Source organism: Protopterus annectens, chromosome 1.part2 (assembly GCF_019279795.1).
Source record: "Protopterus annectens isolate FY-2018-M chromosome 1.part2, PAN1.0, whole genome shotgun sequence".
NCBI lineage: Eukaryota > Metazoa > Chordata > Ceratodontiformes > Protopteridae > Protopterus > Protopterus annectens.
Genome location: NC_056727.1, coordinates 410123672 through 410143996, shown reverse-complemented (window position 1 = coordinate 410143996; position 20325 = coordinate 410123672). Strand labels below are relative to the sequence as shown.

Below are 20325 nucleotides of genomic sequence, written 5' to 3'. Positions count from 1 at the left end.
GAGGTTAGATGGCAACTAAGATTAAATGTCACATCTCCACCAGCTCTAAATGACAATATTGCCCTCCTCCCGATTTTAAAACAAAGAGCCAATGTGATTTAAACAGCTTTTTATAGAATAACAGGGATATTGATACTTGAGTGGTATTTTATATATTTTTATGTTATATTAAATGTTGTAGGTCTAGGAAGTTATGTTGTTGTTTTCTATTTGGTATGCAAACTGGAATGAGGTTTTGTTAAATTATAGGTTACATTTGACCTTAAAACCCTATTGTGATTGGTCTATAACATTTTTAATTTGTATATATTACTGTATTGTTCAAGTGCAAAATGACTCTGATGAAGCCTTAAGCGTTCAGTCGTTTTTTTTTTTTTTTTGAAGGCACTAAAACTGTATTCTCCAGTCATCGGTGTTCAGACATTTGTTATTTTCCTTCTATTTGTTTATCAGTTTTTTGCCACTGGCATCTTTGTGTTTATTTTGTGTTACAGAATTTGTTTAGTTGTCAGTTTTAAAATGAGACAAATATATCTATTTGAGGTGTTGCCCACAACTGGAAGACTCCATTATTCAATTTCCATTTCTGAGGGACTGTCCTAGTCCTGCTCAGCTAAACAACTAACAGTTATGATAGGAGGAGATGAAAATAAAAATGATGATGTTTGTAACCAATCTACAGGAAAGTACCCGGGAACAGATGGTATTCTGGTAAGAGTTAGGAGGGAAGAAAGTGGTAAGAATCTGGAAGATTGTGTTTAACAGTATTTTAAAATGAGGGGAGGTACTAACATCCTGAAATAAAAGCTGTGGTGGCTGTAATACCTACAGACAGTAAAGACCCATCTGATCCAGCTTCATACAGGCCCATCTCAATTTTAAACCCTGATTATAAAGTGTTTATGTCTATAATGGCCAAAAGAATGACAAATGTGATGCCAAAATTGATAGATATGGACCAATATGGTTCTGTGGAGAGGAGGCAAACATTTGACAACATTAATAGAAGAATGATGATCCAAAGAGAAGCAGAATGTAAGAATATACCACTGTAATTGGTAGGTTGTGATGCAAAGTAAGCATTTGACAGAGTAAGCTGGGATTTTATGAGTAAGGTAATGGAAACATCTGCATTTCCTGATGCAACAATAAGGTTAATTAGAAAGGTATATCAGGGATTGAAGGCAAAAATCTAAGTGGGAAGGCTCCTGATAAGTTGCATCTGAACAGAGGAAGCAGGCAGGGGTGTCCTCTTTCCCCTTTGTTATTTGTGTTATATTTAGAAACATTGGTAAAGAAAATAATGGACTAAGAAATTCAAGATTATTATTAGTACGGTGTTCAAGAAAAGTTGGCCTCATTTGCAGATGATGATATTTTGTATCTGATGGGACCCTCAGCGTTGTGGAATATTCTGAGTCAATTCAAGTTTTTTTTGGGCTATACAAATAATGAACATAAAGCAAAGGCTATAGCTACCAACTATGTACCTACACATGAATTGGTCCAACAATACCAATACTTATGAAGACATAATAAAATGAAGTATTTAGGAATTTGGATTAAAATGGATTTGCTTATGGCAGCTACGGATATTTGGGAAGAGACTAAACAAAAGATAATACAAAAACTGAGAAACTGGAAGCTCTTGCCTTTGGATATGAATAGCAAGATACAAGCAGTAAAATTATTTTTGGTCCCTTTAGTTTGATACACCGGTCAGGCATATTTTTATCAACCAGAGAAGAAGCTGTGGATAGTAATTAATAAAGAGCTGAAGGGTTTAATTTGAGAGGGGAAGAGGGCAAGAATCAAGTGGGATACATTGATCCTCCCAACAGAACAAGGAGTTTTAGGATTACTTGATTTGAAGGGTTATTTCAGAGCTACACAGTTAAGGCTTTTACGCATAACACAAACAGAAAGCTACAATTCAAAGTGGAAAGGGATGATGATGATGATGATGATGATGATGAAGCAGGGGGGTAATTGAAGAAATAAGGAAATAATGGAATTTTGGATGAGGTTCCTTAAGGAGAATAACAACAGTCATAAAGAATATTAAATTCATAAAGAACCAGAAAGTATACTAAGAGCTACGCCAACACAAGACTGGAGAAAGGAGATTCTGCCAGTATGGATGACTGCAATTAGGGTACGTATAATAGACAAGAGAAATCTGGAGTTTACTGGAGGAAGCTGGCAAAGGTAGCAAGGTATTGTGAACAAATAATTAGAGAAGGAAAGGTAACAGAATGGTAAGAGGCCAAGAAGCTATTTGGATTGTAGGCTAGTGATTGCCTTCCCTATGAGGGATTGATATCAGATAAAGGGATAGGAGAATCCTAAATTAAAGCCCTGGATATGGTTGTGTTTTTAAGTGAATCTAGAACACAAGTTGCTGCTAAAAAGGGATAATAAGTACGGGACATAAATACTGTAAGATAACAATATGAATCAATTAGGAGAGGTGAGAAAGGATTGGGAAGAGAGATTAAATATGCAATTCACAAAGAAACAATGGGAGGACATATGCATGGCTGCCAAATATACAACATGATTTAAGATTTTTGCCAGGAACTGTTTGCATATATACATTTACACCCCAAGCAGACTCCAAAGAAGTTTTCTTCAGGCAGATGGCAACTGTTGGAGGTGTGATGAGAACATATGTTTTAGGAGTGTAATGAGTTGGCAGTCTTTAAAAATTCCCTACAGAGTACTTTGTCAGGAATACTGGTTGAGCAAATGAGTTTAACTAAGGAAATTATTATTTTGAGCTGGGATACAGGATCCAAATTGCCTAGACAGTAAGGCCTTGTTAAATTTAATTCTGGTGGCTGCCAAAAAAAGCAATTATTAAAAAAAATGAAAATCAAAATCTAAACTAACTATACCTGAAGTAGCGAATAATGTAACAGAAATAAAAGAGCAGAAAGTGGGATCTTTAAAAAAAGGGTACGAGTAAATTACACAGGAAAAAACGGACATTGTGCGAACAATACATGCAGAAAAAATATTTGGAGGAGGAGTGAGGTTTAAGTGAAGGCAGGAATTGAATAATTTATATAAAGTTGCTTAGAGTATACATCACATATATTGCTATATAGACTATAATGTTCGTAAATGTGAACTTGTTAATATGGTTTGATTACTTTTATGTAAGTTTGCCTATGTCACAGGTAATAACTAAACAAAGGTGTTAAAAAAAATCTCCACAAAGAGACCTGTTACCAGTGAAGTCCCCTATGATTCAGTGCTGAGACCTCTACTGTTTGGCATTTACCTCTCTGAAGTAAAAGCAATACCAAAGGGCTCTGTCTGACTAAGTTTGCAGATGACTACAAGCAAGAGCAGTTATCGAAACCCCAAATGACTTAGCCATCCTGCAAGGTTTTTTAAAAAAGAAATAACTGATGCTAGAATTATAGACAAAGTACATGCCAAAACTTGTATTATTGTATCTTTTGCAAAGTTGTCTAATCCCAGGGAACAACCATATTGACAATACTTAGTTGAGAGTTGATCCAGTTATTTGGGAACTTATGTGGACAGTGACCTAACTATTGACCAACACATGTCCACCATTGTAAGAAAGTCCATCTATATTGAACAGCCTAACAGAATATAAACAAATGGATTATAATTAGAGCTAGAGATGTCATTGTTTTTTTTTTCTTTTTCTTTGGGGGGGCATATATCTGTCCAGAAACATGCAAAAACTGAAATGCCCACCGAGATACCTTACTAAAAAGATACAAGCCCTAAACAATATGTCCTACATATATCTAAACCTCTTCTGAAACATCAACAAAATGGTTTGGAGGGGCAGGTACATCTTGTACAAGATACTACTGGTCTACAACAGACTCCCCAGCCATGTAAAACAAAGCTCATCCTTATCAGTATTCAAGTACAACTTAGATCTATGGTTGGGCAATAGAAAATTTACCTATGGACTGCCCCAGTACTAGTAATGGATAAAGGTAAGTCCTACATGCCTTATCACATGCATGAGTTCCCTCATATAATATATAGTATGATCCCAGTTATTTTCATTAAGTGTAATGTATAATTATTGACTATGAGATGGGTAAGGCCAGTGTAACACCAAATGGGATGGGTTAATTCAAACAACAAAAAGGAAATTGGCTAGGCTTAAAAGACCTGCAATGGCAGATACCCTAGTACTTACCTATTAACTGATGAATAGAGTTTATCGTCTCAGAACTGCAGAAATCTTTCTCACTCTCACTGGATTTAATGTCCACAAGCTCTAGATAACTCACAAAGCTGACCAAAACTGTCTGTTCAGCACTTAGATGCAGAAATACTGTTTAACCCACTTAAAAGCACAGAAAATAATGATGTAAACTGCAGAAGAAAAAAATACATTTCTAGCTACAGCTTTGGATTCAAAGAAGAAATAGTAAAATGCAGAAAAATGAGATAACCCACTGAGAACTGATTTAAATACCTAGGCACAGCACAGAGCCCACTTGAAAAAGCAATGTCTTCAATTAATAACTAATATCAGATTAAAGAAAAAAACAGGAATATACATACATACACACATCTATATTTATATCTATATCTATGTGCGTGTGTGTGTGTGTGTGTGTGTGTGTGTGTGTGTGTGTGTGTGTATATATATATATATATATATATATATGTATATGTATATATCTATATATACATATATATATATATATATGTATATTTATTTATATAAGGAACCACACGATACTGATTTAAATGGTGATATAGGTGCAGGTCTAAATGTACTTCCCTAGATGCAAAATGGAGTCCAAATGCTTTTTTTTAACATCAGCTTGCTAGTGTCTTACAGACAATAATGACTTGACTGCACCTGCAATAATGCACTTACAGGTTACCTGGCTTTAATGTTAGGATGCACAATAACTGGTTGTCGGTAAAAAGTACATAATTGCTCTGCTTCGTAGCATGGCTCAAAAGTCCCTAGTTTATACAAAATACATTAAGTAGATTATATGTTTTCCCAGCTAGAGTACATACCAGTGCTTGCCTTTCCTGGTTCCAGTTAACAGATTTTGTTTCATTTGCACTCATGCAGACAACTAATCTGTCAGGAAATATACGTAGCTCTGTGGAAGAAAACACACAGATTAGAATATATCCAGCATATGTTAACTTGATTTATTTTTGCAAAATATTTTTCCTTGGCTCTTACTATTTGCAAATAACTAATACATGTTATGTAGCTGCTACACTACTTCACCTATCTAAAAAGGAATATGAATTGACAAATTCCAAGATGTGTAGATACTTTTATGACCAAACCACAACTTCATGGAACAGAGAGAGCTCAAACAGATGAAAGTACAGTTGAATCGTCAAAATTGTAGATGCAAAAGCAAAGTCACTGAGGCAGTGATAACTTTAGGACTGTCTTCCGCAGGAGATGTCATTTGTCTAGCCAGAGTTTCAGAGCTCATCCCCTTCCTTCCTTCTTACTCCAACTTCATTTCTCCCATCATCCGGACTTCTTCACATATTGGTATAAGGCCAGATGAATAGTCATTAGTTTTCTGTTGTCCCCAACTAAGGTTTACCATGACTGAGACAGCACAGGACATCTGCCTAGGAAAGGAGGAGTTCCTAGAGACACACTAGGCATTAAGCTTCTTTGAAATTTGCTGTACCTCTTATGAATAGGGATGTGCAGATAGACATCCTTTAAACCTATAGTGGCCATAAATGTATGTGGACTTAGCAAAGGAAGGTAATAGTGAAGGGTTCGGCAATTGAGGTTTGTCCTGATAGGAAGTTGTTTAATTTGGACAAGTCTAGAATGAGTGTCAAAGGACTGTCTTTTCTTAGAGCAAAGAACAGTCAAGAGTAAAAACATTTTCTCTTCTTGTCCCCTGAGAACAACGTCTGTGGTTTCTTGTAACACAAAATGCAGAATAGGTATTTCAAGGTGCTTTTTTTTGCTGGGTTCTTTGATATCCCTATGCCCAGGGGTTTTGGCTTGAAAGTACAGCTGTTTAAGCTGCACATACCCATAACAGCAGATGTTCAAATCCATCACTGCTGCAGTAACATTTAGGCTATATGAATTGTGTCCTGCCTGGGCCACATCAATCTGTCATCTTCCAAAAGCTCTGTCTCTCTCCCAACCTACACTCTGACTGCTGTTTGGCTAGGTCTTTGGTGGGAAATCAGCAGTTACAGCAAAGATTTCTTTCAGGATGTTTTTGCCCAAAAGTAAAGGAAGAGCATACTGATCCTGAACAACTAACATATATGATAACAAATACGTTTATATCCCAGCAAACTATATACAGATGTACGGGGATGCTGGATGGATGCAGGTACTGCAGTAGTGAAGTACTGTGCTAGTGGGAGCTGTGGCAGAAGCTGCGTCTGCAGAGTCATAAGCACACAATGCCATGTCTACCTAGTGTCCTAAAGAAGCTCAAGTCTTTGTTTGTTAGGCCAAACTCCACCCTTTGCTTCAGAATATGCTTCTAGAACATCAAAATAGGAGCTTGACAGCTCAAGTCTCTAAAGGTAAAAGTAGCAGAGTTATAAGACTGCTTACCATACCTATCTAAGAGTATACTCCTTATCACTAACATGGAGTTTGTCCCCTTTTGTTGCCCCCAGACAGTATATGGCTCTGCCACTGTTTGTATACAGGAAAGAATAGCGCCCCAGAACACTAACATCTATCTGGCCTTTCAGGAACTGGAGGCTGTGAATCTCGATCATGGGAAATAGCTTCAAATATGACTTGTAGGGCTACTTGTACAGGACGAATTCTCACTAGTTTCAAGTAACTCCAAAGTCCTCTTTCAAGCAACAGAAATCTCAGCGGCCGGCCAGTGAAAATGGTCTAGCATAAGGGCCACCATAACTACAAATGTGAGGTTATCAGTCTTGGGCTAAGGTGTCTTTACTACAGTACAGCGGGCAATCCTAGGGTACATTTGCTGTTTCCCATCCATAGATGCAAGTTGTCTTCAAATGGACAGGGATGAACTTTGCTTTATGTGGATGGGGAGTCTGTTCTAGAGCAGAAGTGTGCTCTGCAAGATACATCTGTCCCTCCAAACCATTCTGTTGAAGTTGCAGAAGAGGTTTAGATCCCTAGAACGAGTATTTTGTATTCCATTTGACCTGGTGATGTGTAGTAAATCCATCAGTACTGTGTCAGAGGACGGTTTGTATGCCAGACACTGGTCACCTCTTAGCAGGCTGTAGGACACAGAGTGTAGTTACAGGGCTTTGAGTTGGTCCTCATCATCTAGTTTAGGCCTTGTATCCTTTCAGTAAGGCATCTCTGTGAGTGTTCCAGACAGCTGATGCATGTGTCTGGACAGGCCACTTGCCAGAGGGGGCACTACATTCAATGACTGGCCTAATGAGGGATGATGACATTCCTAGATCTAGACATAATCCCTTTGTTTATAAGCTGTGCAATTTGGAAGGACATTCTCACAACAATGGACACATTGGTCAAATGTTAGGTCACTACCCACATAACTTCCCAAATCCCAAACAATTGGGTCATCTCTTAGGTGGAGCATTGTCAGTGTGGTAGCTCCCTGTGGTAGATGACTTCCCAAAGGATGCAGTAAAACATTTTTACATTTTAGTTTCAATCCATGACTTTGGCCCCAGTTATATATGTGAGACAAACTTTCCTGCAGGATGGCTAAGCCATTTGGGGAGTCAATGAGTATGCAACGGTGTGAAATTTTCTTCTAAAATTTTCAGAATTAAGCTTTGTGATAAATGATCACAAATGATGAGGGTTCGTGGTCTGCACTCTTGTGGTAGGAGAGGCTGGACTCTGCCCTTCTGAGCTGGGAAATTCTGGTTAAAGGCTTATAGTGCCTGCATATTTGAACTGCTTCTTACTGAAATTGGTACACCTTGTTTGCTGTAGCATAGACTAGATCCAGGCCTGCTGAATCTAGCTTTGTTTGTATAACTTGAACACTAATCCAGGCATTCTCTAAAGTATTCAATTGTATTTATTACTGCTTGGTAGTAACTTGATTAAAGTATAGCTGTCATTCTAAGTCTTTTGGATTAAGCACTTGGGCTTCAGACCAGTTGTTTTACATTAGGAAGGCTTGTGGCCTGCACTGTGGTGGCAGAACAGGTAGCTTACATCCTTCTAAGTTGTGAACTGCTGTTTGAGGGCTCAGTGTCTGTTATTCTAAAAGTGTATTAGTTCTGGTTTAAGCACTTGGGCTTCAGGCCAGTTATTTTACATTAAGAAGGTTCGTGGTCTGCATTCTTGTGGGAGGAGAGGCTGGACTCTGCCCTTCTGAGCTGGGAATTTCTGGTTAAAGGCTTATAGTGCCTGCATATCTGAACTGTTTCTTACTGAAATTGGTACACCTTGTTTGCTGTAGCATAGACTAGATCCAGGCCTGCTGAATCTAGCTTTATTTGTATGCTGCTTGTTTGTTTGCTTGTTATTTCCCTGAAATGGTAATTCCACCGAAAACGCGGCTTTTCAGCTTCTGTGGATCCCTAGTGATATCTGCATTGCTTACTGTACTTATTTCCTTGTTTCACTTGAAAGAAAGTTACTGTTTGTCGCTTTTGCATTTAAGTTACCTGTAACACATTGCATTTAAGTTACCTGGCACTTGCTCACTAAAGCAATTATATAAGTCAGCACTAAAATATTAAAAGCACTACACCCTCACAAACTCCCCTTGAGTACCTCATTCCCCATTGGCCCTTTTTCAATTATAAAGGAATTCCCAATACTATTCTAGCATGTCCAAAGGTCAGTTGTCAATCTCCTCTCCGGTCCAGCTGGTGATTCTGGGAATCTTGAGGCAATGTTACAACTGCCTCATGTACACAGACAACCCTCTCCTCCTCCCAACAAATTCTAACACATGTGAGAGATGCAACCATAAAGCCATACTGGAGGCTAAGCTCTCTCAACTCAGTACTGGTGAAACCAGTCAGGAGGAGAAGGAAACCACAGTCACTACAATTCCAGTCTCACATAGACCTACCACGACAGCAAACCAAACACATAAACACACAAAACATACTGAGGCTCTAAATAAAAATCTGCCTAAGCAGCAGAGACCTCCAAAGCAGACACCCAAGCAACCGCTACCCCAAAACAAAACACGTGCAACACATAGTTACAAAGCCAGTGTGCCGAACAGTCACAGCCCTTAAGGCTAAACAACACACCTGATACACCTGTAATAGGTAACTCTATCGTCAGGCACACTGACGTCCCGCTCACCAGGCTGAACAAGGAGAAGGTCACGGTGAGCTGCCTGTCGGGCGCTAGGATCCGCCACATAACACAAGCACTCAGGTCACTCCAAGACAAGTACAAATATGACTCAGTCATTGTCCATGCTGGTGTGAATGACCTGAGACGTACCTCCCTGGACTACATGAAAAGAGACATAGAGGAGCTCTCTGAGCATGTAGCCCAGGCCGGTATGACCCTGACCTTGAGTAGCATCTTACCCTCACCAAGAATGATGCCACAATATGAAGACAAGATGATCAATTTCAACAATTGGCTTAAGTATTGGTATCATTCAAAGGGGATCCAATGCCTGTCAGCCTGGGATGACATGCTCGACAAGCCACGATGCTTTGCTAGGGACGGCTTGCACCTGTCACCCCTAGGCTTTCGGATATTGGCAAAGGCTCTTGCTACCCCCATAGTGCCTTTTTTAGGCAAGGCTCAAAAGACAAACCCACCTCCATAGGTATCACAAGGGATAAGAAACTAAGAGTAATGCTACTCAATGCCAGAAATCTAAACCTCAAGATGCACGCACTCGAAACTCTCCTTAGCATGGAGAACATAGATATCTGTGCAGTAACAGAAACCTGGTTCAAGGCTCCCGAGAGCACCCCAGAACTACCAGGTTCATAGGTTCATAGGTTCATACTAGGCTATCTGCCCGAGGGCATTTACAAGCCTAGCCCATAGTTTTGTGGCTTACGCCACCCCTTTAGTATGGGGAACTATACCCATTATTTTTCTGTGCCTCTGTCGAGCAGTGACACTGAGGTAATCCCTGGGGTATATCTGCGATCTCCCATCCATTGGTCAAGATTTCTCTTGAACAAGGCCAGCGAGGTGCTCTGCCTCACATATACCGGGATTTTGTTCCACAGCATAGGGAGTCTTTGGGTGATGAATCTATCCCTCCAGCACGCCCCTATTAATAGCCGTGTCGAGGTTTAAGTCTCCCGCCTTGTGGCTCTGACGGATCTAGATTTTTGAGGTGAAGCATATTCATCAAATCTGGGTTTGACATGGCCTTGTATGTTAGGCAAAGGTCACCTCTGAGCACTGAATAGAGCTGGAGTTCTTTCAGTCGGGCAGCATAGGACAGATGTTTGAGACCTTTATCCTTTTGGTGAGGAACTTTGTGGCCTCTCCAGCTGCTGCAAGTGTCGGGTCAGATACATTCCGAATGGGGCATTGTACTCAATCATTGGTCTGATGAGTGATGAGTATAGGAGACTATGACCTCCCTTGATCTAGATGAGAATCCCTTCATGATAAGGTGGGCAATGTAGAAGGTCTTCCTAACTACTTTAGCTACATGGGTGTCGAATGACAGACTACTATCAACCTGGGTCCCCAGGTCCCTGATAACTTCTTCTGTGCTCAGTGGATTGCCACCTATTTGGTAGCTAGGTAACCTTGTTTTTCCCGAAGGGTATGACTATGCATTTTTGGCATTTAACTTTAGGCCATGGCTCTGGCACCAGTTATCCGCTTCTGTGAGACCCTTCTGAAGGATATCTGTGTCAGATGCTATGGCCAGTTTGCAGTCATCTGCAAACTTTGTCAGCCATAACCTCCTGTGTTTGCTTGTACTTCGGAAAGTAGATGCCAAACAAGAGTGGGCCAGGACTGAGCCCTGTGGTACACCACTTGTGACAGGCTTTGAATCTGACATGGCGCCAGCAACTCTGACCCTGTGGGTTCTGTCACTCAGCCAGTTTGCAACCCATCTTGTGATGTATGGGTTAACATTTAAGCTGATGAGTTTTTCAATGATACCCGAGTGGGTATTGTATCGCCAGATCGAGGTAGGCTGCATGGACTGCCTTTCCTCATCAATGGCTTTGGTGACTGTTTCAAAAGTCAACCAAGTTTAGAAGGCATGATCTGCCTTTGACAAAGCCAAACTGGGATGGATCCAAAGTCTGCAAACTCCCTATGTCTTTATTTATGAGGTCCATTATGATCCTCTCCATGGCTTTGCAGATAAGGCTTGTCAAGCTAATGGGCGGTATTTCCAGGGTCGGCACCGCCTTTGTGAAGTGGGACCACAGTTGCAGTATCCAGAGGTAAGACTATGATTAAACAGCTGTCCTAGCTGTGGGTTTAGTTCCTCGTTGAGTTCTCAGGAGCACACAGGGGACACTATCAGGTCCCATGGATGCTGTGTTTTTGCTTTGGAGAGCAGTTCTCACTTGAGATGTTTGGGGGCTGCAATCGCTGGTATAGATATCTCTCCTTTGGGGAGAAGTTTGCACTGAACCTGTCAGCCAGTATGTTGGCAATGTCTGTAGGATCAGTAATCTTCACATCATTTTGAACTAGTTCTGAGCATATCTGGGAGTTTCCTCCCAGGTTTCTAACATAGCTAAAGAAGGCCTTATGATTGTCTTTTGAGTCTTTAGCTATTTTCTCTCAAAATTTGCTTTGGATGATTTTATGAGAGCTCTTAGTTTTTTACTTATAGTGATCAAGGGTGTCTTACCTTTTAAGGATTTTGCTCTATCTTGTAGTAGCTTCCTCCTTTGTTGTAGAGTTTGTTTATGGCTGGGGTCCACCAGACTGGATGCTTGCCTTTGGTACAAAGAGTCTTTGTTTTGCTTGGGATTGCCTTATCCATGCAGTCCTGCAGGTGCTGGTAGAAGGCATTTGTAAGTGATTCAGTGGCTTGAGTACTGGGGCCTTAAAGGAGACCACACTAGTCTTTAGAAGTGTGAAGTCGGCTTTCGAGAAGTTCTTTACTGTGGTCTTTTTTATTTCAGGTGGGGGTGGGATGAGGACCTCCAGCGAGATTAGTTTGTGTTCTGATCTCACCAGTGAGGGGTTATACCTCATACCATGCTTTTCGGCCCCAAAACTTGGACCGTACCACAAAAGGAGGGGGAGTATCAATATTCGTCAAAGATACCCACACCTCCAGGTTGGTGGCACAGCACGAAGCATCAGAGACTATCCATGAGCAACTAACAGTGGGTAAAACTGCCTTCCAGTTTATAGCCTGCTACAGACCACCCTCCCAAACCCAGGAACCCCACTCAGCCTTCCTGAGAACACTGGAAAATATGAAGGTCTCTCCAAACACCATTATATTGGGCGACTTCAACTACCCAAACATAGACTGGGAGCATTACTCTAGCTCCAACACCCTAGCCCAAAGGTTCCTAGAATTTATAAACTCAAATGCTATGGAACAACTTGTTACCACTCCCACAAGAGGGGAAAACATACTGGACCTGATCATCACCAACATGGGGACTCTATGCTCCAGACCAGAAGTGTATCCCTCACTAGTAAGATCAGACCATAAACTAATCTCACTGGATATTCACATCCCAACTCCACCCCCCTGCCCTGAAAACCACAGTGAAAAACTTCTCTAAAGCAAATTTCACACTCCTCAAAACTGAGGTGGAATCCTTCAAAGCCCCCGGGCCTGTGGAAAATATGGCCCAGACCGCAGTATCCTTTATAAACGCATTCTATGAACACCTTCAGGAATGCATGGATCATGCAATCCCAAATAAAACCAAGACCCAATCCTCCAAAGGCAGACGTCCTGTCTGGTGGACCCCAGCCATAAACAAACTATACAATAGAAGAAGGACGCTACTACATGATAGAGCAAAATCCCAAAAAGGGAAGGCATCTCTGATCAGTATTAGCAAAATACTACGGGCACTCATAAAATCGTCTAAGGCCAGCTTCGAGAGAAAAACTGCACAGGACACTAAGGATAATCACAAGGCTTTCTTTAGTTATGTTAGGAACCTGGGTGGGAATTCCCAGATATGCTCAGAATTAGTCCAAAATGACAAAAATACACCGAACCCACAGACATTGCCAACATCCTAGCTGACAGGTTCAGCAAACCCCCACCAAAAGGGCAAATATTTATCCCAGCAGAGTGCTGCCCCCTGATATCTCAGATGCTAAGGTAAGAGCTGCCCTCTCCAAAGGAAAAAACACAGCAACAATGGGACCAGACGGTGTCCCGGCTGCGTCCTACATGAACTCCAAGAAGAGCTAAACCCAAACATAAAACTACTATTCAATCTCAGCCTTACTACAGGATATGTACCCCAAGAGTGGCGTACAGCAACAGTGGTCCCTCTCCACAAAGGTGGTGCCTCAACAGATCCTGGAAACTATCGCCCCATAAGCCTGACTAGCTTGGTCTGCAAAGCTATGGAAAGGATCATCATGGACCTCTTAAATAAAGATATTGGGGACCTACAGACACTGGATCCTACCAGTTAGGCTTTGTTAAGGGCAGATCCTGCCTCTTAAACCTGGTTGGTTTCTTTGAAACAGTCACCAAGGCCATTGACGAGGGGAAGGTGGTCCACACAGCCTACCTGGACCTCGCAAAAGCCTTTGCTACAATACCCCACTCGGGCATTATAGATAAGCTCATCAGCTTAAATATAAACCCCTATGTCACTAGATGGGTTGCAAACTGGCTCAAGGACAGAACCCACATGGTTAGAATTGCTGGAGCCATGTCATACTCCAAACCAGTTACAAGTGGCATCCCACAAGGCTCAGTCTTGGGACCTCTCTTGTTCGGTATATATTTCTCGGAGGTACAGGCCAACACGGAAGGACTGTGGCTGACTAAGTTCGCAGATGACTGCAAACTGGGCGCCATAATCGACTCTCCAGCCGACACAAGCATCCTCCAAAAGGGCCTCATAGAAACAGACAACTGGTGCCAGAGCCATGGCCTCAAGCTAAATGCCAAAAAGTGTATAGTCATCCCTTTGGCAAAACAAAGTGCCCACAAATTACCACATAGGTGGTAATCCATTAAGTACAGAAGAAGTAATTAGGGACCTGGGGACCCAAGTTGATAGCAATCTCTCATTTGACAACCACGTGGCCAAAGTGGTTAGAAAAACATTTTATATAGCCCACCTAATCATGAAGGGATTCACATCTAGATCAGGGGAGGTCATCGTGCCTCTTTACTCATCCCTCATCAGGCCCATAATTGAGTACAATGCCCCTTTTGGGATGTACCTTACCAAACACCTGCAGCAACTGGAAAGACCCCAAAAGTACCTCACCAAGAGGATCATAGGGCTCAAACAGATGCCATATGCTGCCCGGTAAAAGAAACTCCAGCTCTACTCAGTGGCATACTGCCTGCTCAGAGGCGATCTGTGCCTGACGTATAAAGCCATGTCCAACCCGGAATTAATGGACATGCTGCACCTCAGAAAATCCAAATCCCATCAAGCTACGCGCTTGAGAGACTTGAACCTCAGCACTGAAATAAATAGGACATGCTGGAGGGACAGATTCATAACCCAGAGGCTCCCTTCACTCTGGAATAAAATCCCAGTCCAGGTTAGGCAGAGTCCCTCACTGACTCTCTTCAAGAGGAATCTTGATGAGTGGATGGGAGATCGTAGGTTTACCCCAGGTATCACTTCTATGTCACTGTTAGACAGAGGCACAGTATACTAACCTCGAAAAAGGGCATAGCAAAATTAATTTAAAATGGGTGGCGAAAGCCAAACACACACTGGCTAGGCTTATAAATGCTCTAGGGCAGATAGCCTAGTATGAACCTATGAACCTATCATATGTAAAATATGAAGCATAGGAAGTTACAGGTCGAAATTTTCTAAGTCATAAAATAGGATATACCCTCCCTGTAGTAACTCTCAGTTCCCAGCTAACAATGGTATCTTGTAAATTGTTTAAAAATTTCACTTTCTTGTCTGATCACATAAATAGCACTGTGGCTTCTCCTTGGATAAGACAAAATGGCTACCAATCACAGCAAGTACATCTATGCTGCTAACCTCAAACTTGTTCAGTAAAACCACAGTAACTCAGCAAATACGAGAGAAGTGAAAAAACAAGCCAGTCATACCAGGTACTTAGCGTATTTGCAGTTTAATCCAAATGCTTTCGTCTTATGAGTTTCAGACTTCTTCAGAATAAAAAATAAAGTGCACAAACACATACCATATACACATTTCTCCACCCCTTTCTAATTAGTTCAATTCAGACCCGCCCAGTTGTTAAAACACAGCACAACATAAAAGGCATATTACATCCGTTTGATACTCTTTTGCAGACTCACAAAACATACTAAATATTGCAAATGATGTCATAAAATTCATAAAAAATATGCTGCTTTCAATTTCAAATAAGAACTTAATGACAGCCTGTCATTAAGCCCAGGCTTTTCATCAGAGTTAAGTTTAATTTGCCATTTTAGCTCTTTAAATTCTAAAAAAATTCATCACTTGGCCCACCCCTAGATCCTAAGTCAACATGATCTATGGCACAAAATTTAAAGGCATGTGTTGGGTTCTCCCTAATATGTCTGTATAGGGCATTCTTTTCATTGTGATGTTTAATTTCATAAATATGCTCGTAGATCCTAGCCCTGAATGCTCTCTTGCTTTTCTCCACATAATGACTGCCACATGTCTGACATACTGAAACATATACAAATCCTTTGGAATAACAAAAATATTTTTAAGAGGTTTAATGGTGTCAAAGTTCACAACAGTAATTCTATCTTGATGAACTACATCTTGACATTGGGCACATCTTCCACATTTAAAACCTCCTCCATTAACCATTCCACCACGGCTACTCTCCAACATCCCCTTGAAAGAACCCTCTTTTTTGTATACAATGGCCGGTTTATCTCCTAACAAGGAAAGTAACTCAGGGTCCATTCTGAAAATTCTCCAATATTTCTTGACAGTGTTACAAATGTCATAATAGTCAATGCTATATGGTAGTATCAATGCCCTACGAAAACTCTCTCTGTTCCCTTGTCCAGATGTTTGTAACATGGCAGTGGTGTTACCCAACAACACATGATACACCCCTTCATTCCTTTTCATCTGAACCTCACTCATATTGACCACCATCTCCTTCGGGTACCCCCTTCTAGTTAATATACCTTCCAAAGTATCACATTCCTGGAGAAAATCATCCAGTACAGAAACCATTCTAGCCAGTCTTTCAAACTGGCCTTTAACCAAGGCTCTCTGTTGATGTGTAGGGTGCCAATTATTGTAGTGTAGCAAGGAATTAGAATAAGTAGGTTTCCTATAAAGATGTCATGTAAAAACCTTGTTATTGTAATCCTTTCTAATGGTGACATCCAAATAGTGAAGCACATCTCTGTCCATACACATGGTAAATCTCAGAAAATGTGTTGTTTCATTAATATATTGAAATAATTTGTTCATCCTATCCTCACCGTCTTTCCAAAATAGCACCACATCATCTAAAAATCAGCCATAGAGCACCCAACAGTCTTTAAAAGGTGAATTAAAGACAAAAAGATCTTCCCACTGGGCTAGCACTATGTTAGCAAGGACAGGGACACAACATGGACCCACTGCTACCCCTTGCCTCTGCTTAAATAAATGCCACTCAAAGCTCACAAAGTTGTTCTCTAACACAAGCTAGAGGCAGGCTCTCAAATTCGAGACAGTATTACAGTCCATGTTTGTGTTTTTGACTAAGTAGTCACAAAACCAGTCAATCCCCGATCATGTGGGATGACAGAAAACAAATCACAAATGTCTATAGTTACCATTAGTAAGTTATAATCATACATTTCTTGTCGAACTTTCCCAAGAAAGTCCCAAGAATCTCTCAGCAACGTTGCCCTGTTCTCAAGCATATTTAACTTTAAAATCCACAAATTTTGCAATACTAAATGTTTTTATGCTTTTGCATCCACTATTGGGCATTGGGGGTTGTGATAGATTTGTGAATTTTTGGGATCCCAAAAATTGTTGGGATTCGTCGATGTACTGTCTCCAAAAATTTGTATTCCTCTAGAGAAATCTATCCATTCAACAACTCAACCAATGTTAAATCAACATTTCTATAAGCAATGTTGAGTTAATTATGGGAGACCTCTGTATAGGTATCACTGTATAGTACTTCAAACATCCTGCTAATGTAGTCATTAAAATCCAATATCATCAGCCCCCCACCCTTGTCTGGTTTCAGGATTCTAATGTCCCTAATTAGCTACAATTTCTTCAAAAAGCATCACTTCATTGGGTGTTAAATTTCCTATTGTGTTACAATCCTGTCCTGATCTAAGGTCACGAATTTCTTTAACACACAATGTCTCAAATAAACTAATCGTAGGATGTTTGGGGGATATATGTGCTAGGTCTTTTTAATAACATCGATAACACCACAGTGTCAGCCCCATTTTGAAATTGTATTGCCAAATTCAATTTTCTACTGAAAACTGTTACCTGTAAAATTGTTTCCACTATGTTAGCCCTTTTAGCTGGGACAAAGTTAATTACCTTCTCGAACAAGTCAGCCCACTCAGAGCTAAAGCTGATGTGACTCATATTATAAATGTTAAAATCCTCTCCTGTATTTTTTATAATGGCAACGTCGTTGCCTTCTCTTAACTCCTCTTCATTAGTGAAAATTAACTGTAATACTGGAGATTCTGTCGCCTCACAGTAAGACTCTGTCCGGTTCAATTCTCAGCTAGAGCGTCGTCTACGTGGAGACATGCATGAATGGGTGTACCTTCGTTGAAGGTTGTGCGTAAGGGCTGGCAACTCGGCACGTAAAAATCAACTGCCAATCATTAGCGGACCGGAGTTCCACTGTGGCGACCCCTAGCCGGGAAAAGCCGAAAGACACAACAACTGGAGATTCTGTCTCCCCTCCTCTGCTGGTCCTGCGCCATATGTTGTTGGTGGCCACAGTTCCCCTGGTTGCCATTTTGTTGGTCTAAAAGTTGCTGGGATCTCCTTAAAGGGTGGGTCTGGATTAAACTAATTAAGATTGGGGTGGAGAAATGGGTATATAGTATGTGCTTGTGCACTTTATTTTTTATTCTGAAGAAGTCTGAAACTAGTAAGACAAAAGCGTTTGGATTAAACTGCAAATACGCTAAGTACCTGGTGTGACCGGCTTGTTTTTTCACTTCTCTTGTGTTTGCTGAGTTGCTGTGTGGTTTTACTTCCTAGTTTGTGTTTAAGCAGAGTGAGGAGCAGTCGGTGGGCACCTTGGGTCCTGACATTAAACAGATGATGGAGTCAATAGCCACACTATCGGCGGCTGTTGCTGGGCTTCAAAAGGTGGAGAGACTACATGTCGAATTGAGCACAAGAAAGGACAATTTTGGTGAATCGTTAAGCCAGGAACAATCTTTCATTACCCCTGCACAAAGGAACTATAATACAGGTACTACAGAGAATTCTGCGACTATTTCTTTAAATTTAACAATTGGGCTTGCACGTTCTGAGAGGCAGGAAGTTGCTAATACCTCCAGCAACGAGAATCCATCATTTTCTGTTGAGCAACGGCTCAGAGGTGATATGAACTGGTTGGGTGTGTGTTCTCTTCAACAAAAAAACAATGGGACATTGGATTCACAAATAAATCACTTCAAGGACTTAATTTATAGGTACAAGAAAATTCAACTTGAAAATGGTTACCTAAGCAAGTGTTTAAGACGTAATCAAATTCCTAAGGGGTTACGAATGAGGAAGCACCCCAGTGGACTATCTAAGGACTCGCTTTTGTACCGTGAGCTTATTCAAATGTTCAATAGACAAGACTGTGATTTGTTGAATGTATTAATAGTTGATAATTATAGACAATTACAAATGTTAGACAGTGAAATAGTTAAACTGAATGACAGTATCAAAAATTATTTGTTATTTGAACACAAAACTAGGGAATTTAATAATGTTTTTGGTGATGTTGAAAGACATTTAAAGGACATGAAGAGCAGGAAGGACAAAAAACTTTTGAGGGATAAGCTAGACTATAAAAATGGAACAGCATCCCCAACTCCCCTACAGGATAGTCTAGGAGTGGACAAGACAGGTTTGAGATTAATATGGGTAATGTTAATGACCAACTGGACAACGAATTAGAAAAAAACGATCCTTTAGGGACCCCCTTTGAGGAGATCCCAGCGACTTTTAGATCAACAGAATGGCAACCAGGGCAACTGGGGCCACCAACATGTGGTGCAGGACCAGCAGAGAGGGAGGGGGAAGAGACACGGCAGGAGAGACAGAATGTCCAGTATTACAGTTAATTTCCACTAATGAAGAGGGGACCAGAGAAGACAAGGAGATTACCATTATAAAAAATACAGGAGAGGATTTTAACATTTATAATCTGAGTCACATCAGCATTAGCTCTGAGTGGGCTGACTTGTTCGAGAAGGGAATGAACTTTGTCCCAGCTAAAAGGGCTAACATAGTGGAAACAATTTTACAGGTAAAAGTTTTCAGTAGAAAATTTAATTTGGCAATACAATTTCAAACTGGGGCTGACACTGTGGTGTTATCGATGTTATTAAAAAGACCTAGCACATATACCCCCCCAACATCCTGTAGTTAGTTTATTTGAGACATTGTGTGTTAAAGAAATTCGTGACCTTAGATCAGGACAGGATCGTAACTATAGGAAATTTAACACCCAAAGAAGTGATGCTTTTTGAAGAAATTTTAGCTAATAGGGACATTAGAATCATGAAACCGGACAAGGGGGGGGGGGGGCTGGTGATAATGGATGTTAACGACTACATTAGCAGGATGTTTGAACTACTATGCAGTGATACGTAAACAGAAGTCTCCCGTAATGAACTCAACATTGCTTACAGAAATGTTGATTTAACATTGGCTGAGTTGTTGTTGAATGGGCAGAGTTCTCTAGAGGAACACAAATTTTTTGAGACGGAAATTTTTTTGTGGGATCACAAAAATTCACAAATCTATCACAGCCCCAACCCCTTATGCCCAATAGTGGATACAAAAGCATCAAAAACATTTAGTATTGCAAAATTTGTGGATTTTAAAGTTAAACGTGCTTGAAAACAGGGCAATGGTGCTGAGAGATTCTTGGAACTTTCTTGGGAAAGGTAGGCAAGAAATGTATGATGATAACTTACTAATAGTAACTATAGACATTTGTGATTTGTTTTCGGTCATCCCACATGATCAGGGGATTGACTGGTTTTGTGACTACTTAGTCAAAAACACAAACATGGACTGTAA

At 40.6% G+C, this 20325-nt stretch overlaps 1 protein-coding gene across 2 annotated transcripts in view; it reads right to left on the bottom strand.

Moving 5' to 3' along the window:
- The window catches only part of LOC122789371 (protein SLX4IP-like), a 613751-nt gene that overhangs the window by 352415 nt on the left and 241011 nt on the right, over window positions 1-20325 (bottom strand). For both annotated transcript variants that reach the window (XM_044056770.1, XM_044056779.1), the window contains one exon: window positions 5038-5126. In XM_044056770.1, the coding sequence (XP_043912705.1) occupies window positions 5038-5126 (89 nt within the window). The remainder of the gene's footprint in view (window positions 1-5037; window positions 5127-20325) is intronic.